Source organism: Pocillopora verrucosa, chromosome 1 (genome assembly GCF_036669915.1).
Source record: "Pocillopora verrucosa isolate sample1 chromosome 1, ASM3666991v2, whole genome shotgun sequence".
NCBI lineage: Eukaryota > Metazoa > Cnidaria > Anthozoa > Scleractinia > Pocilloporidae > Pocillopora > Pocillopora verrucosa.
In genome coordinates, this window is record NC_089312.1 from 15,468,439 (window position 1) to 15,495,723 (window position 27,285).

At 39.5% G+C, this 27,285-nt stretch overlaps 5 protein-coding genes and 1 non-coding gene across 7 annotated transcripts; 5 read left to right on the forward strand and 1 right to left on the reverse strand.

Annotated features, from left to right (window-relative positions):
• The first annotated feature begins 499 nt into the window (after window positions 1–499).
• On the forward strand, window positions 500–5,759 carry LOC131789219 (retinol dehydrogenase 7). The gene is made up of 4 exons (XM_059106298.2): window positions 500–1,096; window positions 2,188–2,370; window positions 3,505–3,744; window positions 4,659–5,759. Exons 1-4 carry the CDS (start codon window positions 736–738, stop codon window positions 4,850–4,852), a joined length of 978 nt encoding a protein of 325 aa, XP_058962281.1. The 5' UTR covers window positions 500–735; the 3' UTR covers window positions 4,853–5,759.
• Window positions 5,760–7,056: 1,297 nt separating this feature from the next.
• Window positions 7,057–14,475, forward strand: LOC131789325 (short-chain dehydrogenase/reductase family 9C member 7-like). 2 transcript variants are annotated; one of them, XM_059106423.2, is made up of 4 exons: window positions 7,057–7,972; window positions 11,673–11,855; window positions 13,067–13,306; window positions 13,654–14,475. In XM_059106423.2, exons 1-4 carry the CDS (start codon window positions 7,639–7,641, stop codon window positions 13,911–13,913), a joined length of 1,017 nt encoding a protein of 338 aa, XP_058962406.1. In that variant the 5' UTR covers window positions 7,057–7,638; the 3' UTR covers window positions 13,914–14,475. The 2 variants fall into 2 exon arrangements, with proteins under 2 accessions (XP_058962406.1, XP_058962405.2); XM_059106422.2 differs by lacking the exon at window positions 7,057–7,972 and adding an exon at window positions 10,036–10,549.
• Window positions 14,476–15,123: 648 nt separating this feature from the next.
• On the forward strand, window positions 15,124–19,589 carry LOC131789288 (retinol dehydrogenase 16). Its single transcript, XM_059106367.2, has 4 exons — window positions 15,124–15,475; window positions 17,455–17,637; window positions 18,321–18,560; window positions 18,687–19,589. Exons 1-4 carry the CDS (start codon window positions 15,124–15,126, stop codon window positions 18,929–18,931), a joined length of 1,020 nt encoding a protein of 339 aa, XP_058962350.2. The 3' UTR covers window positions 18,932–19,589.
• Window positions 19,590–19,636: 47 nt separating this feature from the next.
• Window positions 19,637–23,205, forward strand: LOC131789289 (short-chain dehydrogenase/reductase family 9C member 7). The gene is made up of 4 exons (XM_059106368.2): window positions 19,637–20,032; window positions 20,903–21,088; window positions 21,950–22,189; window positions 22,736–23,205. Exons 1-4 carry the CDS (start codon window positions 19,690–19,692, stop codon window positions 22,957–22,959), a joined length of 993 nt encoding a protein of 330 aa, XP_058962351.1. The 5' UTR covers window positions 19,637–19,689; the 3' UTR covers window positions 22,960–23,205.
• Trnat-agu (transfer RNA threonine (anticodon AGU)) lies at window positions 22,462–22,534 on the forward strand. Its single transcript has one exon. It is a non-coding gene; the product is annotated as a tRNA-Thr (tRNA).
• Window positions 23,206–23,754: 549 nt separating the features above from the next.
• On the reverse strand, window positions 23,755–27,169 carry LOC131789290 (adipose-secreted signaling protein-like). The gene is made up of 3 exons (XM_059106369.2): window positions 26,919–27,169; window positions 25,062–25,274; window positions 23,755–24,338 (listed from the first exon to the last, which is right to left on the reverse strand). Exons 1-3 carry the CDS (start codon window positions 26,968–26,970, stop codon window positions 24,109–24,111), a joined length of 495 nt encoding a protein of 164 aa, XP_058962352.1. The 5' UTR covers window positions 26,971–27,169; the 3' UTR covers window positions 23,755–24,108.
• Between the last annotated feature and the right edge of the window lie 116 nt (window positions 27,170–27,285).

Genomic DNA, 27,285 nt, shown 5'->3' on the forward strand with positions numbered 1-27,285 from the left:
CTCTCCTCATTTTCTCCATCAAAGTGATTGGTCATGAAGCTGGATAGTAAGCTGTAAGCCGCTTGTCGAGGCTCCCGAACTACCCGGTGGCCTGGGTACAAAGATACAATGTAAACAAACTATGTCTGCATTCTGTCCAAAATACGATACGTGACGCATTTATACACCATGGCGGCTTTAGGAAATCTCAGGTTGACTAGGCCGAGCAGCATAACTGTATTGGTAAGGTAAGGCTTAAATGAAAACAACCGAGAAGAACAAAATGTTCAAGGAGTGAAAGCGTAATTTTTGACGCGCTTAGCTATGGTTCGCCTGATGTATTTTGCTTCGAATGATTCATATGAATTCTTGACGATACGAATATCAATATCGTGACAGAGTAATGGCAAATCAAGTGCCATGTAATGTGCGCGTTTTGACTCGCCTCTCGCATGCATTACTTAACCACGCGTGATTGTTGCGTGACGCGCATTCCTTAAGTCACGCTTTATGTGGTTTGAGTCAAGCACAGTCTTCTAATAGTCTTGTGCTTCTTAAGTTCTCTAGTCGTATCACAGGATCTGTTTCGTCAGTAATCAACGGGCAAACAATTAATCTTCATTATCCGAAAGAAAAAGTTGCCTCATTTCTAGTGGAGGTGTTAATTGTTGCTTTGATCTGCGCAAACAAAGCGCAGCTCTACAGATTTTTCGCGTTAGTAGCTCACACTTCCAATCATATGAGCCGAAGACAAACATGGATAAGCTTCTGTCAATCTTGGAAAACGGCTCCTTACACTTCACTTACACAACAGTCGCTGCAGCTGTAATTTTAACTTTGATCATCTCCAGGTTTTTCTCACGAAGGAGGTCGGTCGACTTAGATCAGAAATATGTTCTAATTACTGGCTGCGACTCTGGCTTCGGTCGTGAAACAGCCATTCGACTGGACAAGATGGGAGCGTGTGTGTTGGCGACTTGCCTGACTGAGGAAGGAGAGCAGAGTCTAAAGTCCGCGACCAGTGACAAACTAAAAACATTCCAGTTGGATGTGACAAGTTCAGAGCAGATCAAAGATCTTTACGAAGAGATTCAGAGACTCCTGCCCTCCGACCAAGGTAATATTGATTAAGACCTTATTGTATTACTCAGAGTGTAGGCATGCAATACGTGCAAACAAACCACACGTTCAAAGAGGTAAAAATGATCGGCAAAGCAGAGCTTACCGTTCCTTTTTAAAGTTCGTTTTGAACCAATCTTTAGATTAGAATCTATAGAGTTCACGCTGTTAATAGAAATAAACTATATACAAACAACCTCTCCCTTGGTAAGCCTCTACAAAGAAAACATATTAATTCAAGGACGAAACATTGGTCGCTACGGAACAAAATATTTCTTTGAACCTTTGCTTCTCTTACCTACATATTCACTTCCTCTAGTTTCGAGAGTGCCCCCCCCCCTCCAATTTGAGGGGGGTGGAGCTTCCACTGGTAAGTTTAAAATATGGACTGCGGACTACGGACTACGAACTACGGACTACGTACTACGGACTACGGTCAACGGAGTAAGGAGTACGGAGTACGGACTACGGACTACGGACTACGGACTACGGACTACGGACTACGGACTACGGACTACGGACTACGGACTACGGACTACGGACTACGGACTACGGACTACGGACTACGGATTACGGACTGCGGACTACGTACTTCGGACTTCGGATTACGGGCTACCATTTGAATATATACCTGAAATGTATCGCACTACTCATTAAATTCAAAACATGCTTGCGAAAAGGGGTCTAGAAAACAGAGACATTGCTAAGCAAAGGAAATGTGCCGAGCACTTGACTTCTTTCTTTCCACTATTCCTCAATTTACATTGTAGTCCGTGCTTATTATTTCCTGTCCGCAGTTCGTAGTCCGCGTTTCATACCTCAGTCCAAGTTTTATACCCAGTCAGTATTGCATAGTCCGAGGTCTGCTGTGCTTACTTTGTGCTAACCAGGGATTCCGCCCCTACCCAACTTGTTTCTCGTTTTGGCCGGACACGTCTAACGAAGGAACACTTTTCCGAGTGCGGAGGTTGCACTCTAAAATAAGGTTCCAATGTATTACGCAAACCAATATGTTGATGAAAATACAATTGGTCACTCGTTTGATGGAATTATTTAGTTTTCCTTTTCTGTTGCGTGATTACCAAATAGGTATATGGGGATTGGTAAACAACGCTGGGATCGCCATTACTGGACCAATAGAATGGATGCCTTTACAAAAATCAAAACGCATTGCTAATGTTAATTTGTGGGGATTGATTGACGTGACTAAAACCTTTCTGCCGCTTGTCAAGAAGACCCGGGGCCGAGTGGTGAACATGTCAAGTATGTTGGGTGAGTCATTGCATCTCTTTCTGTGCTCAAACAAAATCAGACTTATTTCACCATCTTTTAAATGCTATTGAGATCTAGATGGTGTTATCCCATACTGTTTTAGGCATTGTGTACATGCATTTGGCGGCGAAGGTCCCGTTTTTTTTTAAGCCGCTACATCAGCCTTCATTATAAGCGCTGTAACACGAGCGTGGCTTCGCTCGCGAAAAAATATGCGTCCTTGAGCAACGCAAATCGGTGAAAGGTCTGCAAGGGGTTCCAGCACTGATAAGGAAGGAGAAGCACGCGTCCAGCAGCGCTAAAATAATTAGGAACTGCTCGGAGACTACCGCCACATCAGCTAGGCTAAAATTATTAGTATCTTTGATAGTAAATGCGGGAATTTGATGTCACTCAAATTAAGTAACAGTTTTAAGGTAAGCTAAATAATTCATCAGAAAAAAATTTAAAATTTAACGTCGACCAGGTAGTGCTGCCTTGGTATCGCTTTTGTTTAACTTTTCCGAGCCAAACGTAAGACGTAAGATGTCCACACAAATAGAGTGGAAGGATAACGCTTCTCATACCAATAACGTCGAGGAAACCATGCTTGTCTGGTCAACATGCACCTCGCCAATAATTTAAAAACTTGCTTTGACAATGGAACCGTAAACAGAAGAGTTTTAAGTCCCTAGGCAAAGCACTCCTCGTTTTTCACGAGTCCGTCGCGCGAGTCAAAAAAGACATTGATATTGACACACTGCGTGAAAGTCTGAGAGTTGGTCGCCCAAATAGTAGTTTTTTGTTGTTGTTGTTTTTGCCTTCTCTAGTTGTTTAAATTTCAGTTCATTAATTTAAAATACAGTGTATGGCCGAAAACTTATCTTTCCGCTGATAATTTGCTGATAGGCCCTAGGTCTAAGTAACTTTTGCCCTCTCCTTCTGGCCTGCGCGGCTGGCGCGGCTGGCGTGGCTGGCGCACCAAGATGGGAGAGTAGAGGGTGCTCTATTGTTATCTTAGATCTGAGATCTCGCTCGAATTGTCTTATTTTGCGCTGTCCCCCCACCCACCCCCCCCCCTTCCCACCTCCTTTGTACCTCGACGGTTATGCGAAATACAACTGACTTAACATGAACGTACTGACTAAATTTCAGGTCGTGTAGCGTTGCCTAATGTTTCCAGCTACTGTATAACAAAGTATGGAGTGCAGGCATTCTCCGATGCCTTGAGGCGAGAAATGAGCCCGTGGGGAATACTGGTCAGTATCATAGAACCCGGTTTGTTCAAGACAGCCTTGGCGCACATCGAGCGCAACACTCAAGCGGCGCAGGAATTGTGGGACGACCTCAGTCCTGAGTTAAAGGAGGAATATGGGGAGAGAAAACTCACTCAACGTAAGAAGTTATTTTCAGAAGTTTAAAAGAAAGATACAGAGATAGATTAAGAAAGACGGTAAATTTTAAGCGCGATCGTCAAATAAAGTCACATTTTTGGATAGAAGACAAACGTGTCTCATCCACATGGGTACGACGATTTGGTGTTTGATCAAAATGACAAATTCTACCTGATGAGTTTGAGTATTCTCAATATCCCCTTGCTGGAGAATGTCTGGATATTATAGGGAGAGGTTACATGTTAATCATTTATGAGAACAAAAGAATATATACTGTGTATATTCTCCTGCTGGGATTCAAAGGCTTAATCTAGTCATACACGATGTTTTCGGCCTTGTTGATCCTTGCAGTGACTCAGCGTGCCCACGAATGCTCTTTGGCTCAAACCATCCGAGCGCGCAATCATCATTAAGTCCGAGACTCAAATCGGCGTAGGGCGAGGTTACCGAGGTTTTTTGTTCCCAGTTCTTGACAAATACATGTAAACCTGTGTTTTTTTTCCTCATCAAAAAGGACACCTTTTGATGGTGTATATATATATATATATATATCTAGAAAACAAGATCTATTGAAAAAACCGACTAAATTGCTGCCCTTTCAAGGGGCAGTGTTTTTTCAGCTATGTACATGACCATGGCTTAATATTTTTACCCACCTTTAATGTTTTAGCCTGCAGAACTGACGTGATTATTATGCATTTCCAGGCTAACGGAGGCAAGCACGGAGTGGGAATCATGCGCGAGGGGACTGGGGAGGAGCGCAAAAACTCATGTTCTCCCGCACCGCCCCTCATGCATGACTTGCACTTCGCCCTCGCCTCGCACTTTCTTCGCGCTTGCATCCGTTCGCCTGAAATTGCAAAAAGGGCTATTATATTTAAACCATAATTTATGTCTTTCTTTCTCTTTTCACAGTCAAAAAGGGAATTAGTAAATTTTCCGAGAATGCCAGCCCTGATACATACAAAGTTGTGGACGCTGTGATCGATGCTTTGACTTCTCAGCGACCTAATACTCGTTACGCTGTGGGTCTGGATGCAAAAGTATCAATCTTTATTTCCTTCATGCCCACTTTCATTGGTGACAGCTTTTTCCGAGGACGTCGGTGATATGCCTTGGTTACCACGGAGCATCTGCTTTTATGAGATCTCAGTAAGATGCGTTTTAAATATCTGCCGTCTCCTATCAAAATCATGACTTTTGCGTACATGGTCTTACACAGCAACACTAATCGTGTTCACCTGTATCACTGCATATTCCAACACAGCGGTCAAACGTCTGCGCATGTGCTAACATTGTGAAGACTAGGTGGCACTTAGGGGAGCTTTCAGGCTATCAGAACCGAGTTTTCTCACACGAACTACAAACAAGCCAGTAAGTCACAGTGTTTTAGAAGTGTATAACTCTTTTGGTAAAGCCCAAAACAGAATGTCAAATCGACAGGACACCCGTAATCAATAACCTTTATGTTCGAGGTCTCGAGTTTCCCTCCCTGTCGCTTATTATGCGAGACAGTGGTTGTTTCTTATATTTTCCTTTGAAATTTTGCGCGAAAAAGTGGCGCGCGGTTGGCCAAAATTGATCCCCTCACGCACACCCTACGTTTGACTGCTGCGGTGTAAGGAATGTTGGGTAACCCATAGGATACCAATTTCAAAATACCCACTCACTTTGTTTCTATAGCAACACAACATATTTACCAACATAGTAACAAGCAAAGGACTCTTCCAATAATGTGATATTCGTTATATTCTTCAATTAAAGATGGTCATGTTATCAATACCAACATGCTAAACTGTAACTTAGGTAATGACTATAGGTCCGCAATAAAAAGAAAGCTATTCTTCATGGAAGTAATTTTTACCCAAGCAAGACAAAAACAACATTTTCCAGGTTCTACCATTTAAGTGAAGAGTGCTTTTCGCGCGCGCTAAACGGCTCGCCATAACACCTCAAGCAGCCCGCGAGAAACTAAGAAATTCCCATTTCGCCATAGATCCCGCAGAGGAAATTTTTCTCAGTAAACATTTAGGCTTCACCCAAGAATTCAAAAGTGGCAACAAAGTTTAGTCGAGCAATATTTAATGAAAAGTTTTCCCATCTTTGCCACCTCAATTTTTGGGCGAAATATCCCAATAGAATGTCTTGTTTATAAAAACGAGGGAGCTAGTTACGATGTAAACAAAGAAAAATGTAATTTTATTGCAACATGGTTTCAACAAGAAGACAGATATCACAACAATTTAAGAAATGACAACAGAGTAATTAGATGAATGCGTCAGAAAGTTTGGTATGTCCGCAGGAAAGCGTGACGCAATCTCTACGAAAATAAATCTCTCACCGCAACTCGAGTAGCACGTAATCGCGCCCATGAATTGCGAGAGATTTTTACGTTTCCGTGGATTTAACAGAAAAAATTTCATTTTCGGTGTGCTTGTTATTCATCTTGTGACACGAAAACAATTACTCACTTTCCTTCCATACTCTTTCCTTTTTAAAGTTCTGCGCACCGATAGTGTTATCACGTGATTTGAACTGATACCAGGGTTACCGTTTGTCTCCGATTAATATTGGATTTGAAGTCAACCACGAAGATAAAAGATAGTTTTAACGGTTTGTTTTATTTGAAATCGATGGTAATCCTTGCATGTTCTGAGATAAGGATGTTCTGACCGGCGAAGCAATATTGCTCGGAATGTTAAATATATTGTGAAGCTGTACCTTTTCGAAAGCCAAGAACAATACTTAGTGCATCTCATGAGAGATACATTCTGCACATTAAAAGAAATTGACTTTTCAGTTAGAATATTGGTGCATTCGTTGAGAATGATGAAAAATTCTCAGACTTGAGATTAAAGAAATTTATCGCAGGCAGTAAGGAGAATTGCGATTGAAATCTGGAAGAGTTAAAAAAAGCCTCTCAGTTGTGTATGTCATGGTCGATTCTATACTGCCTCCTGATTTAAAAAGCAAGCAGGTATCATATATTTAACCCTCCAACTCCCATGAGTGACCAAGAATTTCTCCTTACAATATCAATACAATATCAATCAGACAAGTAATGAGAAAAAAGAAAAATATCAATTGGAGATTATTACTTGATCCAATACCAAATTTTCCAAACTGACATTATAAGAATTGTGGAGTGAAAGGGTTAAAGAGTTAGCTAAATTTTTTTACTTTCAAATTCCATCATTGTCTGCCAACGGATGCACCCCGTGACCCTATTAGTTTTCTTACCCTACTAATTGTGGGCAGCCAAGTTGGGTGGTAACTATTGTTAGCCAGTCTTTAAAACTTGCGCAACCGAATCAAAAATCGAATCAATGACGTGTGTCAAGGCAGAATTGTAGCTGTAAGGATTCCCAACTATTTCTCGCCATCTGTCCAAGTTGCGTAGTGCTAAGTGTACAAATTCTCACTTGAAACCTTTTGTGAAGCCAGATTCAAATGAATCGTCAGTGTCCAGGCATAATTTTGTTTTTGGCGAAAACAATTCATAATTACATAGAAAGGAAAGTTCAGTTCCCACGCAGTTCACTTGGAAAGACAAAATTCATAATTTCATGGTAGGGATAGTTCGGTTTCGACGCCGTTCAGTTGAAAAGATTAGCGTTCAAGAGAAGGAACGATTGTACGGACAAAGTTCTTGAAGCAGAGCCAATTCCTGAAATTCCACGAATACAAGGGACAACCTGAAACAAGTCATGATATTACAGAGGCTTGTTGACAAGCCTATTCGTGACGCACATTATATATAGTGTAGGTTGTCAAGTTTTGAGATTATCTCCCACGATTCGTATTCCGTGAGCATAGCAGTGAAGTGGACCTACTGCGCAGAGTTTGAAAATAAGTGGTCTCCTGAATAATTTCGCTCATTTCAAGAATTTCGAACATGTTGTTCACAATCGTTTTGGCAATAGTAACTTTTGTTTCAATTTACCTTATTCTTCCCATTTTTTCGAGAAAGCGGAACACGAACACCTTAAATATAAAAGACAAACATGTTCTGATAACTGGCTGTGATTCTGGGTTCGGTCGAGAAATAGCTCTGAAACTGGACAAGATGGGAGCTTGTGTGTTGGCGACTTGTTTGACGAAAGAAGGAGCGCAGAATTTGAGATCTGTGGCGAGTGAAAAACTGAAAACTTTTCAGATGGATGTTACCGACCCTCAGCAAATTAAGCAAGTGTTTTGTAAAGTGAACCAACTCCTGGAAGACAGTTCAGGTAGGAGCAAAAAAAATTTCTTATTCAGGATAACTAAGAATTTGCATGATGCAAAAATGTTGTGTGACAGCGAACTAAAATAAGACGCTTCAGTTTTATTTCTCTTTTATTTCAGTACATTCTACGTTAATGAGTGCCTGGAGCTTTTTAGTGAAATTGTAATTTTACGTGGAACAATCGGCAAAAATCAATTCAGATCAATATCAGTTGATCCATCAATTCTATAAGTTTTCTTTTCGCAATCGTCACCGAAGAATTTTCACTTGCGCGCGAATTCAGTTGTGATTGTGCAATCTCTCACGGTACAAAAGCTTACGACATTTGGAAAGCTTAGATGACTCTACCTGCTTCCTCTTATGTTAAGTTATCTTCATGTGGCCGACCACCGAATTTCCTCTTTCAAAATATCAGTTTTATAAGTGTGTAGACACGGAAATGTCGCAAATCATTAGATGGAAAAAATTGAACGAGAAGTTTCTTGTCCATTAGCTACATATTTTCCAAAAACGACAAACCAGTAGTCTTGACTTTTAGTTCACAGGCAAACATCATTTCTGTGCGTGTAGAGACACGGAAATGTCGCAACAGACAGACAAAACTGAACAGGAAGTTTCTTGTTCATTAGTCAGGTATTTTCCCACAAACGAACTGCTTCCACGTTCACCGGCAAACATTAATTCTGTAAGTGCAGAGACCTGAAAATGTCGCAGTAGATAGAACCAACAGAACAATAAAATATCTAGCTTGTTCTTTAGCCAGAGATTCTCCCATAGAGGACATGCTGGTATTCGTACTTTTCTCCGTAATCGCTTTTGTTCAAGTTTGATTGTTGAAAGATTACACTCAGAGCAAAACAGTTTATTGATCTAAATTTTTGGATGTGGTCAATTAATGCTTCGAGGGCACGGGAAGGCTTTCCTATTGGAAGGTCTTGCATAAGCTTGTTATCTACACTTCCGCACATGCCAGGTTGCCTAATCGTATTCTCTTAACCAAAAGAGGGATTACACGCCTATGCACATTCAGGCTATGCTCTCAGCTCTGACGAGTAAAGAGCCTTTTTCTAACGTCTCTTCGTATAAGCTCGGCAGGGGTAGCCCAATTAGCGAAGTATGTCGAAGTGAGACGAAGTGTGTCTTCGTTTCATATAAGAAATTTAATCCAGATTCAACGCGGAAATGTTTAGCCCGATCACCATTCATTTGGCAATCTCAGCTCGGCTTTGGTTCATCCTCGTTCGATTCAATTCGGTTCAAGGTGACCCAGGCACCCCTTTTAATTTTCGTCCTGTCAAACGTACCAGCTAGGATAATAAAGGGAAAATTTTCTACCTAGTTACCGAGTTCTTGGTCGAAAAAAACCAAGATAACTATTCTTTAGCCTGTTCCTCAGCTCTCAGTCAAAGAGAAAAAGTAAGTGCGTGGATATTGTGTTCGCGAAAAAATCATGGCGCGAAAAAAATGCTGCAGCTTTCCCATGACAACGTATTGCAACCGCATCGTCCACTTGCTTGTCATCTTTGCGCGCTTTTTCGCTCTTTTCCGCACAACGAGAGCCTAGCACAGGCTACCAACCTTCTCCTGATAAGAACACGCAGTTGTAACCATCTGTCTGTTGTATGATGTTGAGTCAAAATTGATCCTAGAATTTGTTACATATACCAAGATCATGTGAGTTTTCTTTGATAAAAACATGCAGTATATCAACACTCAGGTACCAGGGTCAGCTACCATCAAAAACGTGATTTACTCAAACACGTCAATTTTTCTTTTAAACGCTTTCTGATTAAAATCTTGCATTTATTCCCTCCTCCTCCGATATTAAGATGAAAACTAGCTACGGAATTCGTTGAAATGCTCTCGTGTAAGAGGCTTAAAAGATTTTTTGAAAATATTCATCAAAGTCTATTTAAAACGCGGGAGAAAGACATCACAAAAAAATGACTCGATTTGAAAAGTGTTGTTTCGTGGTAGTCGAGACTTCTTAAAATATATCTGAGTAACCTAGAAAATTTGAAAAAAATCCTCATTCCATCATAGAAGTAATGAATTGAAATCCGAGGCTGTAGAATTTTACAAATTTCTTTAGCATCCGGTTTTACGCGAGCATTCAAATCCTATTAGTTACGGTTAATGTTTAAGTCATATTTTGGACAAATCAGAGCCAACAGTTATATCGAAACAGCACCGCTGGGGTCGATCGTAGTCAGGACAATCGAACAGCTGCTACGAATCACGGTTTTAGCGCCGATTTGTACCACCATGTGGTTTGTAATTGCGGGAACTGCAATATTTATTGCCTTTTTGTGGTTTTCACGTAAGAAACGCGAATCAGTTCTGAATGTAAATCAAAAGTATGTCATGTTAACCGGTTGTGATACTGGCCTTGGTCGACAAACAGCCGTTCGACTGCACGAGATGGGAGCGTTTGTCTTGGCGACTTTTCTGACGAAAGAGGGAGAACAGAGTTTGAAGGCGGTAATCAGCGACAGGCTTAAAACTTACCAATTGGATGTGACCAATTCGGAGCAAATCAGAGAATTATTTTACGAAGTGAAGCAAGTTATCGGTAAATCAGGTAAATACGTACTCTCCATTAGCTTTAGATGACCTTCCATTATCCGATAGCATGTAAGTGGTCTGCTTTATTGACTTTCGTGTTATTTTTATTGTCATTGACTAATTGCACAATGACAGTTCTGTCACTGATTTAGATGTGATATGTTTCAAATTAGGTTGAAGCCAGATTTTTCTGAAACAAATCAGACGCACAAACGCCTGCTACTCAATTCTGGCATTTCGCCTTCAAAAGCGAGAACTGTGAAGCCTTTTTTTCGCTTCCTTACACGTGTCTTCATTAATTTGCGTTGACCCATTTCCCTCCTATACGCCTACAGTTTGTCTACAAAAATTATCATTTGAAAGAGATATCTCAGTTCAACTCAAACTTGTCAACACGTAATGAGTTTAGACCGTTTGGCCGTTTGGCGACGCATACTAATGATTCAATCAGCAGGGCTTACATATCGCTTTCGCCTTTCCTTCTACGTAGAGCGAGGTGGAAGAGATGGGGGCGGGGATTCGAAGTAAACGTCCAACCACACCGGGAGTTGTTTAAGTGGGATTTCTCGGAAAAAGGTCACCCCACGGTGGAATTAAAATATACTACGTTTTTTATGAATTCCTCACTTTAAATCCGTTTCGTAGTCGAGCCTCTCCATTGCTGACACCGAAGGGAATCTTCATAGAGGTCATGAGCAAAGTACTGCAACTAGAATTTGCATTTGTTTATCATCTATTTCATATTGTTTTGTATTCATCAAGTATGAACTCAACTAAGGCAGTCGTTTCGTTGGCTTTTGCCAGCGCCTTGGTACTTTTGTTTGAGAGTTTTGGTTACCGGATCTGGTTACGCCACAAATTGTAATTTCATTTCTGTTTCATGTAGTTTCGTTGTCATTCTTGTCTTGTCTTGTTGTTGTCATATTTGAACTCAGATATTTGTGCTAATTATTTATTTTTCAGTCGAATCACGTTTACATGTTTACACGTGTAAATATTTACACATCTTTACATCAGTCTATCTTGGGGTTATTAAACGTGCTTTCAAGTTTGGCGTAAGCCTGTAGTATTTAGCGACAGCAAAGGCTCTTCCAATATCTCGCTGAGACAAAGGCTTAATACTGTGTGTTTTATTCCAGGTCTGTGGGGACTGGTAAACAATGCTGGAATCCTAACTGTTGGACCTGTCGAGTGGATACCGCTTGACGCCTACAAGAAAGTTGCGGATGTCAATTTATGGGGCCTGATCGATGTGACTAAAACATTCTTACCATTGGTAAAAAAAGCGAAGGGACGGATCGTCATCGTTAGCAGCATAGCAGGTAACATGATAGTCAACTCTACGGGTATGGGCGAGGGTATAAGGGCGGAAAAGAAATTCCTCATGTTTTTCAGGGCTTCAAAGCGCATTCGATTGAGTGACACAAGCAAGAACTGAAGAATAAAAGGGTCGTTGAAAAGGTACAGTAAACGTCAAAAAATGGCTGTATACTGTAACCCACGATCAAGCATTCGTTTTTCGTAGGAAGAGTGGGAGCCGAGAGAGTAACAGCCCAAAAGAAAAGAAAGCTTGATCACAGGTTATACTGGCGACTGAAGTCCACGAAAACGCCAGTGACCAAACCGAGAGTGCTTTCAGTTTTTCATCTGATTGGTTGAGGGGATTGTCCGAAGTTCTGGACTAGTCCGAAGCAAAAATAAGACCATCACGGATTAATTGCGACACAGTTGGAAATTACCCCAAAACATGTTTCAAAATGTTAACACATATTTTCTTGGTGTGAACATCTGTCGTACGACTGTCGATAGAATACAAAGTTTAGCTCACGTTTATGTTATAAGGTCTATAAGGTACAGGTGTACCTTATACATCTGCCCTTGGTAACTTTCCAGGCTACACAACAGTAACCGTGGAATTACCGGATGTCAAATGTCATTCCTAATTGAGTTATGTGAACGTTAATCCCAAATCACGACAGTATTATGTAAAGCAGCTTAAATGACGAAATAGCGAGAATCTGCACATATAGTACATAAATGTAATCCGTTTACACACGCAATGCGGAAGAGCTTTTGACACTTTTTGAGACCGCACGAGCTGTGTCGCGCTCTCAGTTTAAGGAGACGAGGTAAAAACGGCAAGCGAGTGGCTGCGGTTATCGGGGAAACGGCTAAGTTCTATTTTCTTCGCGTCACCGCTTAGTTTGTGGGCGCCCAATTTCTCGTTAGCCTCCCCTGATTGAGATAAAATGGAACTAAATTTGGCCCAAAATTAACCCTAACTTGTCATAAATTGACTGTTGTTGGGCTAGGGGAGGGGTAGGTGGGGAGTTGCCCAGATACTGATATTGATCCCAAAAATTAAACGAATATTCCCTCACAGCAAGTCCATGATTTATTTTAGCAGTAGATTGCCTCTTGAACGTCAAGTCATTGCGTCCTGTTGAATGATAACTGAACTTGAGTATTACTGAAATGTTCTTAGCATTTGAACAAGTTTTATTCAGCCAACTCTCTCTTTTTGCCTCTCAAGGTGTTGTTTCACCTCAAGCATTCTCACCGTACTGCATATCCAAATATGGCGTGGAGGCGTTTGCAGATGCATTGAGACGCGAGATGCGCCCTTTTGATGTCCAGGTCAGCGTAATAGAGCCGGGTGCCACACGCACTCCGATTGTAAACGATGAGTTGTTGAGTGCTCGCCTAAAACAATTTTGGGACAATCTAACGGAGGAGAAACAAAGGGAATACGGAAAACAATATCTTGAGAACGGTAAGTATGGATATCCTAGTTGCGGTTGGAAAAGATTTGGGTAACTTGACCTGGAGCGATCTAGCTAGCGAGAGAGAACTCTCTCGCCTCTACCCTCATAATTTTCAGTTAAGATGACCATTCATTGCTTAATCCCAAATTGAACTCAACCTGGTGCGGGTAAGCCTCGGTGAATGGTGGCTTATGGCTTTCGCTTTTCCGTGACATGATCGAAGCAAGGAAACCCATTTATGGTTAATGATTGATAGAATATCTCAATGGAATGTAGTGCAAACTGTGCTATTAAATACAGATATTGTAATTTACCTTTAATCCTGCAATTTACCGGTTTATTTTTATGATTTCAGTGACGAATGGTTTTCGTGATTGGTGCAAATCCGCATCTGAGCAAGTGAGTCACGTCATCGACGGCATTGTGTCTCCTCTGACGTCACAGAGTCCGAAGAAGCGTTACGTTATTGGCCAGGATGCATGGAAGCTGAAATTTCTTTCCTACTTGCCTGAGTCACTTCAAGATTTTGTCCTGAGAGAATTTCCGTTCAAGGCGGTGGTTCCATCTGACCGAGACATGTTTGAAAACTCTTATATGAATGGTTCAGCCCATTGAAGAATTCCATTGAAGAAATAATTTATTCCACGGCCCTAGAGACCATTCAATATCTATCACCCTAGGGATGGTCGGAGGATTCTTTTTGCGGGGAGGATAGCATGGTTTTGAGGAGGGACAGAGGGGGGATAAGTCGTCGCCAACAGAGTATTGTAACAAGGGGACTATAGAAAATTGACTGCTAATGAGGAGGGGGGGGGGGTGTCATGCGAATATTACAGAGCCTTCTGGGAGATCAGGTAGATATCATCGTGACACAACCAAAATCCACCGACCACCCCTCTCCCCCCTCCCCCCCCCCTCATGCGATTAATAATTAGAAGTTCCCTTTCTTAATGTTTTCAAAAGAATTGTCCACCGAATCCTTTTTTTGTGACCGGAGGTATAACTTAGATAAAAAATTGTTTTTTACGGTTATTTATACATTGTAAAGCTGTTATGTAGTCGTACAACATTCTGTGAGTGACTCCGTAGTGTATACAATTTATTCAATTTTCAGCTATCATGAGTTGATTTGAAGTAAATATTGTTTTTAAGATAAGCCATCCCACTTTATAGGAATTGAGTAAAAAAAAAAAAAAAAAAACTCAGGAAGTGTTTTTCTATCATGAAGAATTCGCTTGAGTTTTTAGGAAAGAAAACTTGTTGCAGTGAGAAAATTAAATAATCTTCATTTCCTTAAGGAGCCTGCATTTGAACGCTTTCCCTTCAGTTAGGTTTGACAATCAAGTCATGCGAATACTTAACTTCGATCAGTCTTAGGATCAGTCTCTCCAATAATTTAATTTTCAAACTATGAACCGAGAACTTGAATAACCTAATAATTAATTACTTTAATCATGTTTGTATCATATCTTAATTTCCCAAGTCATCTTTTACTGGAACCTGTGTTGAGCATTTATATCAATAAATTATCTATGAAAATTCAGGTGGTTGAGTAATTGTTTTTCTAGCGGAGGTGGGGGATGCGCTGTGATTACTTTGAAATTTTCTCCTAGACACACCCTGCTATTAAGAAAATGGGAGACGTACTCTTGCTAATCGAGAAAGTTGGAGGGGTGACCCCCACACCCTTCTCGAGCAGGCAGCGTGAGTGGTGTTCAGAACGGCATAATTTCTCCCTTAGCTTTTCCCTCCTCTCTACCCTCGTGCATTAGCCGTGAAAACTACCCTCCCCCCTTGAAAACACCCTTGTATCCAGGATCATCAAATGGCGTCGATAATGACAACGTTGTGTCTTGTGGTAATGAGCGTGGCAGCTACCTACTACATCTTGAAATGGGTTTTCCTGTATCTTGGCGGAGATGAGGGGGAAATCGGAGGAAGAGCGAACAAAAACGTTCTAATAACGGGATGCGGGTCAGGATTCGGGAAAGAGATCGCGCTGCGATTAGATCAGCTGGGATTTCGTGTGATTGCAACTTGCAGAACTAAAGCTGGGGAGGAATCGGTCAGGGCCATTTGCAGTGACAGGGTGAAGACGTACTGCATGGATGTTACGAATGTCAGGCAAGTTCACGAGGTCTTTGAAAGCATCAAGAACGAGATTCCAGCTAATAAAGGTAATTCGATAGATCTATAAGTTGAAGATAAGAATTTCAATTACGTTGCTTTGTTTCTTGTTAGGCCATTAAAACCCAAATCTCGTCTCTTCATTACATTTAATATATCGAAATTCCTCCGCAGAGAACAGACTCATGATTTACTGTTAAAGTATCATTTTCCTCGTACTCTAAGAGCCGGAAATCAATCGAACTAGTCAATCATACTTATTTTTAAAGTGATGAGAAGAGCCGAGGGGGCAACAGAAATGTTTTGAATATGCAGGCATCGCCGTTCAAACCTTGTCTGGTAAAATTGCTGTCTGTGCAGGCAGGGGTGAGAACTCAACTCTTGTTTTGATCAGTTCCGTGAATTAATTTCCGAATGGTGTTTGACGATAATGAACGAAAAGCTAAATCAAACTTACACTTTGTGCGACGATATCTAGTGATTTAATAAGCAGTCACTGATTTCCGTATTTCTCCTGCTTTATTTTAATTAGTTACAACTTTTCATTTTCAGTACTCGAACGCCATTATCGGCGAGGTTAAGTCAGGGAACTAGTTTTGTTCTCGATCAGCTGAGTTTCTCATGCGATAAAATAATAATTAAGGGCGGCATAATGTTGAATAACCAGTTTCATCGAAGGTCAAAACTATGGCAGACCCGCTTGCATGTAATGTACATAGATTTGAATAACAAATCTTCTGTCACGAAATCTTTTTAATGAAAGATTAGATTTGAATTTTAATGTAAAAATCATACACTGTGACTAAAAATGCTCGGCAGCCGGGCACGTTCTCAAATAGACTAATTATAAATGCTCGACAGTCAGAAAGTTTCGCTGAATGTCCACCTAAAGGTTCTTTCGAACTTCTCAAAAGTATCATGTCTTTGTTTAGAAATGTCAAGTGATTCAAAAATAGTGGACTAATTCTTCTACCGGGTACGGTCTCGAATGGACTAAATGCCTTGCAGTAAGAAATTTTTACCAACGTGCCACTGAAAGGTTCCTTGAAAATTTAAAGATGATCAGATTTTGGTATAGAAATGTCAAGCGATTCCAAAAATTAATTTGGTTCAATTTAAGTGGACAATTTCTCTAAGCTTGAGCATACTAAAATATATGTAATTACGATAATTTATTCCAGTTTTGCTTTTCAAGAGTGATTGAAGACGAATGACAGTAGATTGGTTTTCTGAACAACGGGAACAAGTCTCCATTTCACTTTTTTTAACCAGAAATTGGGTCGCCAACGATCCGAAAAATGAATAAATAGGTAGAGTTTACTAATACAACATAAAATAGATGAACAACAACATTTTGTTGATTGACTTTAGGTAACTCTATATTTTGTATAAATTAATGCATTCGAAAAACAGATTCCCATACGGCTTTTCTTTTTCAAAAAGTTGAAACTGGGTGACTTTGATCGGGCAGGCACTAATTTAATTTTAAAGTTACAAACAATACCTCTCGGACCCGAAACATTTGCACGTGTTACGCTCTGTCGCTGACTGCAGGATCTCGCGAGACAACGAAAAAGACATGAAAATGCTAAGAGATCGCCATCTGATGTTTTCCTCTTATCCCCGAGAAACGTCTGTGGATGCATTACGTACTGTAACCTGCGGAACAAGCGTAACTTTTTTCCGAGCTCCTTCCCTCGTGCGTGACCCCCGCATCGCGCTGGTCTCGTGCTTGCTTCCGCCTTACAAAGACGCAAACAAAGTCACGCCTGTTGAGCAGGCTATGCGTATTGCTGTTTCACTGTCGTAGATCGGTTCGCTTTACGTGAATGTCTATAGGTTTAGACTTTTTATTTACCGAATGAGGCTAAGCTACCTAGAAGGCGCAGCGTCAAAATGGTTGACAGCTAGTAGTGTTATCATGGGCCTCAACAGAAAAATCTATGTTATGATTTGTTGGAGAATAATACACCGTAATAGTGCTGCAACGTAACTCATGTCATACTGGTGTGTCTGTTGACCTCCACAGGATTGTGGGGACTGGTAAACAACGCTGGAAAACTGACGGTGGGCATGATCGAGTGGCAGCCACTAGAAAGTCTTAAAGAGATTGCTGATGTAAATCTTTGGGGAATGATATGCGTCACGAAAACTTTTCTACCGCTTATCAAAAGGGCTCGCGGACGCGTAATCAACGTGGGAAGTATATTGGGTGAGTCTCAAGTGACTCTATGTAAACTTAAACCTTATAATTACACTTGTCCAAATCATGACAAAAAAATAAATAGATTCATATTTACATTCGGAGTACCGTCACACTGACTTAGCGAGCTCTTTCTCCGAAATTACGGAAGGATGATTATCAGTCAAAGATAATGGCTGCGGGAAAGCTTTCAAAAATTAAAAGCAAATAGATAACGTAAAAGATTGTTTAGTATGAGATGCATATAGTAATGTTGGTCCCTTGACATTAGTCAAGAAAGGGGCTAAAATATGGCTGAAAGAAATTGGTCCTCTGTTTCCTCTCTTGTTCGAGTGCCCACTTATTTGAAGGTTGCATTGAATAAAAGAAACATAAGTTTCCTAGATCTAATGCGGTTGTGTCTTATAAGTTAACTTAAAACGGTGACAACCATTAGACGCAGAAACATCATACGATTTGCTTCCCTGTTCCTACAATGAAACGTTTTAGAAGGCGTGGCGCATTAATCTATAATTTTAGTGCAAATGATAGGTTCAAGTGTGAACTGCATCTGAGGTCAGAAGTTGGCATAATACCTAAATTCAGCTTAATGATTTCCTGCGGTTAAAAAAGCGAGCCCGCGACTGCAGTATTTTTGTGCGCAATGCACAACATGTCTCTGGTTTAACGATCTCTGTTTTTTTATCTCACAGGTCGAATTACTCTTCCTTATATGGCTGCCTATTCTATCTCCAAATATGGCGTGGAAGCCTTCTCTGATGCTCTAAGGCGCGAAATGCGCCCCTGGGGGGTAAATGTGAGTATCATTGAAGCTGGAGCTCACAAAACCAAATTAGTCAGTGGGGATGTGCTGGTTAATCAGTGGCAGTCTTTGTGGGACGGGCTAAATGAAGAATTGAAAGAAGAATACGGCCAGGAAGGACTACAGAAAGGTAAGATGCCGTGTTACGAAAAAAACTGTTCTGGCTCTTCCGCAACAAAGTGCAATGTATCTTTCTATACCTGGTGCACTCCATTCTTTGCTTTATTTTCTGAACTTTCCTTTTCTTCTTTTGCAGGTCTGATATCTTTAAAGTCATTGGACTCTGTAGCCTCGCCGCGCACACACAAAGTAGTCAACAGTGTCGTCCACGCCCTTACGTCACGAAATCCACAGACACGTTATGTCATTGGCTTAGATGCCAAGGCCTTGGTGTGGTTATCCATGTTACCGGCTGGTATAACTGACTTCCTATTCAGGATCATGGCACTTTCGCCGGAACCAAGATTAAAGAAAAACAATAGGAACGAGGTTGCAACTTGAGATCCTTTCCTGTGATAGGAAGTAAATCAGAAGTTCTGGATCAGGATCAGAAAACCAACAAAAGCGTCACGGTGGTTTTTATTGCAAGTTGGAGCAGCATCGTCTGTAGTGGTATTCGATTAGGCTCATTTGTGGTTGTTGTGACTTGCAGGTCAAATCGAGCTCGTTGCGAAAATGTTGGGATAATCAGAGATTTTCTAGTCTCCGCCGATGCAGATATAGAATTGGAACAATTTTCTACCACAGAAAGCAGCACAGCAGACAGCAATCGAAGACTGAATCAAGTCAAAGATAGACAAACTACAAATCTTAAAGACATTGCCTATCCATAAACATGTGAGATGTTGAAGGAGAACATGTAATAGAGGATTTACATGCCTGTAACAGCGTAGTTATCTGGAAAATTAGGTAAATTAGATCCTTCTCAAAATATTTAGTATCAACCTTCCCTTCTTTCAAAATATATGTAATGGCATCGGCACGTTTACTTACAAGAGAGGCGTACTGAAACTGAAAGAATGATTCAAGAAACGAATGAATGAACAAACGAACGAATGAATTAATAAACATTTATTTATGTATTCAGTAACGTTAAATAAAAGATCGATGAATAGATTTCTTAATTAAAAATGAACGAACAAATAAACTTTCCTGACAACAAGGTAGATTACATTCAGAACTGACCAGGCTATTTCTAGAACCCAGCTCTCTCTCTCCGTCTCTATTTCAAAGATATTCTTGACTCGACAGGGAGTGCCATGAACCTCGCAAGTTTTGTTACCTTTCTTCCTTCATGGCTTATTGTGATTATTATTGGAATAGTAACTTTCTATTCTGTAACATATCTGTTGCCGAAGTCGAAGATTGATTTAACTGGGAAATGTGTCTTGATTACTGGTTGTGATCAGGGCTTCGGTCGTGAAACAGCTATTCGACTGGACAAGATGGGAGCTTGCGTGATTGCAACTTGTTTAACGAAAGAAGGAGAACAGAGTTTGAGATCAGTTACGAGCGAGAGATTGAAAACTTTCCAGATGGATGTAACAAGCTCTGAGCAGATTAGAGATGTGTACAGCGAAGTCAAGAAAGAAATTTCTACTGGTAATAATATACTGTATTTCCCTGCTTGACGTTTAACTTGGTACGATTTCTAAGACATGAGTCAGATAAGGCCGAATTATTTTAAGGGTAATTTCCGCTTTTTTAGCTGCAGAAAAGGTTTTTTGTCGAGTGTTTCTTTTCTCAAATAGCGTTGCGTGATGATAGTGGATGTCACGCGACGCGTCACCTTTGGTAACTATTGCGTGATGCTTGTAGCCGGTCCACATTGGTACAAACGGCAACTGGCTGGCGGCCTTTTTAGTAATTCAACCATAATTCAAATTGTAGCGGTTATGCAGGCAAACTAGTAAATCCAGTATTTACTCCTAATAAAACAGTTTTACTTAAAATGATTACATTATTCAGAAATTTATTTTACCTTATAAATATTAAGAACCTTTTCAGAGAAGACTCCCTCAGGTGTTTTTAGGAAAACCTTGCTTGATCACACTTGCATGCTTCACGGAAAAGGAACTTGTTTCTAGGAGGAAGGTGTTGTATTATGATTGCATAACAAAATTACCTTGGCCTGACCTGTGGGATGTGGTTCAGAGTTGAGAGCTTTGAGATCATAACCTCAGCCAATTGAATGTTAATGACAAACCCTTCCTTAAAAGTCACTTAAAACGGAGAAAATTAGGACTTATCTCAGAGATACAGTTTGATCTGATTAGCCAAATTGAATGGCTTTGCGTACAGAAGGTGGGCACATACTATACCACTGGTTACTGGTTTTGAACAATTTTAAGAGCAGCATACATTTTGATCTGATTTTTCAAAGATATGCCCAAGAACTGACAATGTGTGGTTGTTGGGTCTGTAATGGAGGTTGATCCTCATATTTGAGAGAGATCTCATTTTTTTCCTTAGCTGGATTGTGGGGACTGGTGAATAATGCAGGAATTCTCTCTCTCTGTCCCATTGAGTGGACACCCATGGAAGTCTTCAAACGCTCAGCAGATGTTAACCTGTGGGGTATGATTGATGTTACTAAGACCTTTTTGCCTCTGGTAAAGAAGACTTCTGGACGAGTGGTAAACTTATCAAGCATGGCAGGTGAGGGATAACAGATATATAGTAAGATTCACTACTCCATTAAAAGCAGTATCATGTAGTGGATTGGTAGAAATTTTGGATTGTGGATTGCAGAATTGAGGTCAAGGATAACAAGTGGTTAAAGAGAAAAAAATTTGCACAAAACAATAAATAAAATGATTGTGAGGTTCACACTTAAATGATCATGTGTGGAGGGGACAAACAAATTGGGCATGTCTCTTAATGAATTGCTAAATCAAAGCCTTACTTGGCACAAATTCACTGAGGGAAATTACTTTGCAAGAATTTGAAAAAAGACAGAGTAGATATCATCAGTGACTGTTTAAGCACCAATAGATGAACAGCTTGTACTGTAACAGACAAAAATATTTTGCATAAAAAAAATTAAAACAAACAAAAAAACAGACATCTGACACTTATTCTTGATATGTTGAAGCCTAAACATAGTTCCTTTTGCTTGCATGTGGATGAATCAGTAGAAGAACTAATAGTAAATTTGACCTAGTTTTCAAGGTTACTTCCATAACTCACTCCTAACTGGGCTATTTGGAATTGTCAACTATGTTGATAATGTAAATTGGCCACTGTAAAAAGTTTCAAAGTTGATGTTTCAAGCATTAGACCTTTGTCATTTGCTCTGAGGAAGGGCTAATGCTCAAAATGTCAGCTTTGAAACTCTTCAAAGCCAAGAGGCCAAGTTACATTATCAACTCAGTTGATAATACTCAATAACCCTGTTATACTCTCCCACTGATGCAGCACCACATTTTCTTAAGATTTCTTTTCTTACCCCCTTTATTCATTGCTCCTAATTGTGTTAGTTTTATGCTTTGTTAATTTTTTTAAATTGCATACCAACAGGACTTATTTCTTGCAATTTTTTTGGCTCATATTCTGTAAGCAAATATGGTGTGGAGGCATTTTCAGATGCTCTGAGGCGTGAAATGCTTCCTTGGGGAATCAAAGTCTGCATTTTAGAGCCAGGATCATTTTCGACCAACATTTGTGCCCCAGATATGTTTGAGCGGCAGTTGAGGGAGGGGTGGAACAAACTGACTGATGAACTAAAGGATGAATATGGAGAGGAATACCTTGACAGAAGTATGAACATTTATACATTTCATACATCCATATCATACATTTTAACAGGAAATCAGAGAAAAAAATAGTGTAAAGCAAAGATGTTAATCTCAACTCAAAAAATCTTCAGGCCTTATTTCCACTACTGCCTAAGTAGTGCACATTACTGCAAGGATCACTTTCATTCACGTCTTTATCTGCAGTTCAAATATATGACTTTCATATATTCTTAACCGTTTATTTCATCACTTCACGGGTTTATTTAGAACCAACATCATGACCAGCTCCCAGTTGGCTTGTTAGCTCAGTTGGTAGAGCGCTGCACCAGTATCGCAGAGGTCATGGGTTCAAATCCCGTACAGGCCTGAATTTTTTTCAGGCCTTATTTTCACTACTGCCTAAGTAGTGCACATTACTGCAAGGATCACTTTCATTTAAGTCTTGTATGTCTTTGCCTGTGATTATGCAAGCTGAATCTTTTTTTCTCTCTTCACCTGACAAAATTAGTGACTGAAAATAATGTGCTGATCACTTTTGTAGCTTAACTTAAACCTGGGTTTTTTGCAGGTATTGAAATTATGAGAGATGGAATATATCGTACGTCAAACATTAGCCAAGTTGTTGATACGATAGTGGAAGCCCTAACATCAAGTTCACCATCTGATCGTTATTTGGTTGGAATAGATGCAAAGTTTCTTCTTGTGTGGTTAGCACGGCTGCCAGCATCTATTGCTGACTTCATTCTCCATCTAGCTTTTAATCCACCTAAACAGCAAGCTGCATTATCTTAGAAAAAGCAAGAAGAGATTCACAAGCATCAGTCACAAGTCATTACTTGAATTACCACTGCGTAATTGGATGGTAATTTTGCTACATGTAAACTGTGTTTTAATTCAGTGAAAGGAAAATATAGCCATGCTACAAAAAATGGTCAAGTTAAACTAAAACTTATGACAAGACAACTTTGTTGCCTTTTCCCAAACAAGGTATTAATTCAGCTGTAAGCAGACCACAATAAAGGAGCAATCAAGACAGAGCTTTAAATTGCACTCAGCTAGCATAAGTCTCTTATGTCATCAGTTACTCAGGAAGGGGAAGCATGAATTGCATAAAGGTATAGAGTTCATGGAAAGAAACAGCCTATTTTTTTGCATAGTTTTGTTACAGTGTAAGCAACAAGTGTCAGTAACTCAATGTAATGTACAATAATGCAAAAAGTATCACAGAAAGTCAAGTAACTCCCAAGATCTCATTAGTAATTCTCCTTACTGTCTGCTAGATGATTCTCATTATGTAAGTTTGGAGAATTTGGTATCAAATCAATTAGTAATACCATAATTGATATTTTCTTTATTCTCATCACTTGTCTGCATGATATTGTGTAGATATAGTTGGGAGAAAGTCTGTCTTGGTCACTCACAGGAGTTAAAGGGTTAAGCAAGGGTAAGTTGTCTTGTAGGAGGACCTCTTCATTTGATTCTTGAACTAACTTCAATAGGTTATTGCTTTAAATGCTTCACTGCTTAAATTCATGATACTAGAAATGCTTTCATGTACATGCCCAGAACACATTTTCACATTAGAAATACATTGATTTAGTTTTATTTACAGTTCAAAAATGTTTCTTAGCTGAATTGCTTCTCTACTGTTCACAACTGACAAAACTCATCAAAAAGGGACTTCATGATTTAAAATATATTACATATTAATAAAAAATCAAACCTGGGTTACAGAGGTGGGAGGCAAGTGCTTTTACCTCTGTTCCATCGCACCTCCTGTTCTAAGCTGACCTTTTACAGTATATAATATTATTACAAACTAACCACTAAAAATTTGATTTTACATGATTTTTGAAAGTTCAGGAAGGTGTAAATGAAGCTCTCAGCCACAGACTAAAATAAAATATGCTACTGTAGTTCTTCTAAGTAGGCAGGCTCTTGTCAATCAAAGCCCTGCCAATCACTGTGATCCTCCTCCTCATCTTTTGCATGGTGTATGCAGTGTATACCCTCCTTCAGCATTGGAGTTCCTTTATGAGATCCAAGAACCCTCGCATGAAGTACAATAACAAATTCTTCCCCAGCTTCATTTTTTAGCACAAATTTGTCCCTAAGAAGACCTTCTTTGTGTGCATCAAGCTCCAGTGTGACCTCGTGACATTTGTCATCTCCTAAAGATTTAACAATAACAAAATTTTTTTAACCCTTTTTGCATCCTAAGAACCTTGATTTTCCAGACTCATGGGACTAGGCTTAATAGTTTGCACAATTGAGAATCTGAATAATCAAAATTATTAAATTTCCAACTCTGAATGTTCTGATTGATTCTCTCAGTTCTGGCTATCAACTCATATTCTTATATGGAAGTGCATTGTGACAACTGTTGCTGAGCTGAAAAAAGCTCTAAATATCCAAACCTTTAGGATTTAATGAAATTTAATAAAACACTCATTCTATTTGTGCCTTGTTGGCTATATACCATCTCCTATCCAACATACATTCAAAGAATAATCTTAAGTATGAATATAAATGCTCGTAGGTAATGGTACCAGAGAAGCAAGTCCGGATAATCATAAAACTTGGATAAGCAAGGTTTGACTGTATCCATATTCTCAATACTCTTCTTACATTTCCTTTGGTACTGACAAGGAGAATTTGTCTAACAATCAAAGCTTCTTAGGTTGGTGATTATTTTCCCTATTCTCATGACCTTTAGGAATGATTTGACACTATTACTATTAGGAGAAATTGAATGCTGGTCATTCTTGAGGTTGGAAAGATTAAATTGTAACTAACCCGTCATGCTGCTTTGTTTCAGTAGTGACAAGATGAAATTAGTCATGCAATAAAACTGGAAAAAAATGTTTCAAAAATAATAATCAGAACAAACTTACCTGGACTGTTCACATTGCCTACTGCTATGAAAGGTGTATTGATTATAGGTGTCAGCGAGGTAGACTTGGGTGAAATTGGAAGGTTTAATTGTATCTGATACTTGTGTTTGTGTTGGAGGAAGCCTAAGTGAACATTGGCTATCGAGTCTCCTTTCATCTGTATTTGAATTTCTGTGTTGGCACTGATATCCTCTGGAAAGTGTACATGATGGCCTGCCAAAACATAAAACTTTTAGTAAGAGTAAAAGCTATAATTCAGTAGAGGATCAGTCCCAGAGACACAACGGTGGGACAAACTGTAAGGAGAGATTGCTTTGTGTGACATTCAACAAGTAATTTAATCTTTAAAAGACAACACACTATTTCCTTTATAGCAAATTGTACAAATCAAGTATTTTTTAATTTGTGTACATCTAACAATTGGTGTAAGTATCAGTGTCATGTATCAGAAGAAGTCACAGAACAATTTGCTGCAAAGGCAGGTGGCAGTTAGCTGTTGGTGAGTTGTGATCTTTCCCAGTTTATAATTTGCATCTGACAAGAGAACAATCACGAATGCAAGCTATGATTGAAGCTTGGTCAAGTATTCCTCAGAAATAATAAAATTTGAAATTATTATAACTGTAAATGCTGAACAGAAATAATTTCTTGGTTCAAAACCAGCAATTCATTTGAGTTTTGAACTACAAATGTCATCCATATTTGTTTCAATAATCAGTTCTTCAGTTGAGGAGTTGAAAATTTTGTATCAGTCTTGAAGGCTGACATAATGAAATTTGATCTCCTTCATTTGAAATTATAATTTTAAATAAACATCCATTTAAATTTTCACTGGTTAAATCAATGAGCAAGTTAATGAAATGTATACCTGGAGAGTGCATCATTACAACTAAAAATGACGTCAATCTACCTCTCCTCCAAAGATATGCTATAATGAATTTGTTGAAAGAAACCAAAAGTAGGTCTTTTTCTTTTCCACCAGTTTAATTTATACATTCCTCAGCAGTCTTGATGTATTTAATAAATTATATCTCATCCAAACGTTATGATTAAAATATGTTATGGATGAAAGCTGACATGAGTTTTAATTAGAATGCAGCAGTAATTTCACTAAATGCCTGATATCATATAATAAGCTGATTTTTGCATACGTTTTATTGCTTCTTACTTATCACCTATTAGAGGACAGACGCATAGGTGACATTATCACAGACAACTTTTTGCTTCTTCATCATGCAAAACAAGTAGATTCCAAATTGCAGTCTGCCTTGTGTGCCACGTTTTTGTTCTCACCACATTTTTACATCATCTGTGATCTATTGTTGAAGAAACGCACGGCAACGTGCAACATTTTTGTTAATTTTATGTCAATGTGGGTGGTGTTTGCGTGAGCAAGATGCGTGTCTGGTCAAATTTGGACTACTCATGTATAACTAATGACAATATTGGTCTTAAGAGAGCTCTAGACGCAGGTGCGGGTTTTCGAAACATATTAAAAACGTCACGATAAAATGATACATCTATATGGTGCCATTTATCTGTAAAAGTTACATTCCATAAGGATCGATGTAGGAGAGTTTTCAGAGCCTTCTTGTGTCAAAAATTTGCCCAGATGACACAGTAGGGAACTTGTGATAGTTCCGTTAGCCGTGGTCAAACGTTAACAAGCGTTTAGAAAGAAGACCCTCACAATAGGATTTGAACGATCTTAAACGGAAAGAACAGAACCATTTTCCTCAACTTTTATTCATTACAGACACCAGCTGCAGGATATGGCTGACAATACTTAAGTATAAACTACATGTCGAAGTCCTTTACAGCCACTTACAAATGCTAATAACAAATCTATCAGCTTACCATCTTCACTGTCGTTTTCTTCATGTAATGTGCCATGATGGTTTGCTGCCATTTCTTGCTAATTGCAATAACTTTTAATTTAGACCATTAACGAACGATGTGATTCAAGATGTGCGTGGGAATAATGATTGACCGATATTTACAGTAATCACTCTCTCTTCGGTAGGGTAGGGCAGGGAAGATAGATTATTGTATCCTCTAATATCACCCCTATGGTCAGATATTGGGATTATTAATCCCATTTCAAGTACGCATGCATCAAAAATCATCTACTTTAGAGTGATTTTTATCTATATTCAGATAAGAAGCTCTTAACTAGAACGGAAGTCTGGAACATATCTACCTCAGCCCTCCCTAGTTACATCTG

What these genes read in the sequence shown, in the direction of transcription:
- LOC131789289 (XM_059106368.2), top strand. Translation starts at nt 19,690, where the DNA reads ATGAACCTCGCAAGTTTTGTTACCTTTCTTCCTTCATGGCTTATTGTG. An exon ending in CAAGAAAGAAATTTCTACTG is followed by an intron (nt 20,033 to 20,902) that starts GTAATAATATAC and finishes TTTTTTCCTTAG; the next exon opens with CTGGATTGTGGGGACTGGTG. An exon ending in AAACTTATCAAGCATGGCAG is followed by an intron (nt 21,089 to 21,949) that starts GTGAGGGATAAC and finishes GCATACCAACAG; the next exon opens with GACTTATTTCTTGCAATTTT.
- LOC131789325 (XM_059106422.2), top strand. Translation starts at nt 10,105, where the DNA reads ATGTTTAAGTCATATTTTGGACAAATCAGAGCCAACAGTTATATCGAA. An exon ending in GCAAGTTATCGGTAAATCAG is followed by an intron (nt 10,550 to 11,672) that starts GTAAATACGTAC and finishes GTTTTATTCCAG; the next exon opens with GTCTGTGGGGACTGGTAAAC. An exon ending in AAAACAATATCTTGAGAACG is followed by an intron (nt 13,307 to 13,653) that starts GTAAGTATGGAT and finishes TTATGATTTCAG; the next exon opens with TGACGAATGGTTTTCGTGAT.
- LOC131789288 (XM_059106367.2), top strand. Translation starts at nt 15,124, where the DNA reads ATGGCGTCGATAATGACAACGTTGTGTCTTGTGGTAATGAGCGTGGCA. An exon ending in CAACGTGGGAAGTATATTGG is followed by an intron (nt 17,638 to 18,320) that starts GTGAGTCTCAAG and finishes TTTATCTCACAG; the next exon opens with GTCGAATTACTCTTCCTTAT. An exon ending in CCAGGAAGGACTACAGAAAG is followed by an intron (nt 18,561 to 18,686) that starts GTAAGATGCCGT and finishes CTTCTTTTGCAG; the next exon opens with GTCTGATATCTTTAAAGTCA.
- LOC131789290 (XM_059106369.2), bottom strand. Translation starts at nt 26,970, where the DNA reads ATGGCAGCAAACCATCATGGCACATTACATGAAGAAAACGACAGTGAA. An exon ending in AGAAAACGACAGTGAAGATG is followed by an intron (nt 25,275 to 26,918) that starts GTAAGCTGATAG and finishes ATGTTTTGGCAG; the next exon opens with GCCATCATGTACACTTTCCA. An exon ending in AGGCAATGTGAACAGTCCAG is followed by an intron (nt 24,339 to 25,061) that starts GTAAGTTTGTTC and finishes TTAAATCTTTAG; the next exon opens with GAGATGACAAATGTCACGAG.
- LOC131789219 (XM_059106298.2), top strand. Translation starts at nt 736, where the DNA reads ATGGATAAGCTTCTGTCAATCTTGGAAAACGGCTCCTTACACTTCACT. An exon ending in GAACATGTCAAGTATGTTGG is followed by an intron (nt 2,371 to 3,504) that starts GTGAGTCATTGC and finishes ACTAAATTTCAG; the next exon opens with GTCGTGTAGCGTTGCCTAAT. An exon ending in GGAGAGAAAACTCACTCAAC is followed by an intron (nt 3,745 to 4,658) that starts GTAAGAAGTTAT and finishes CTCTTTTCACAG; the next exon opens with TCAAAAAGGGAATTAGTAAA.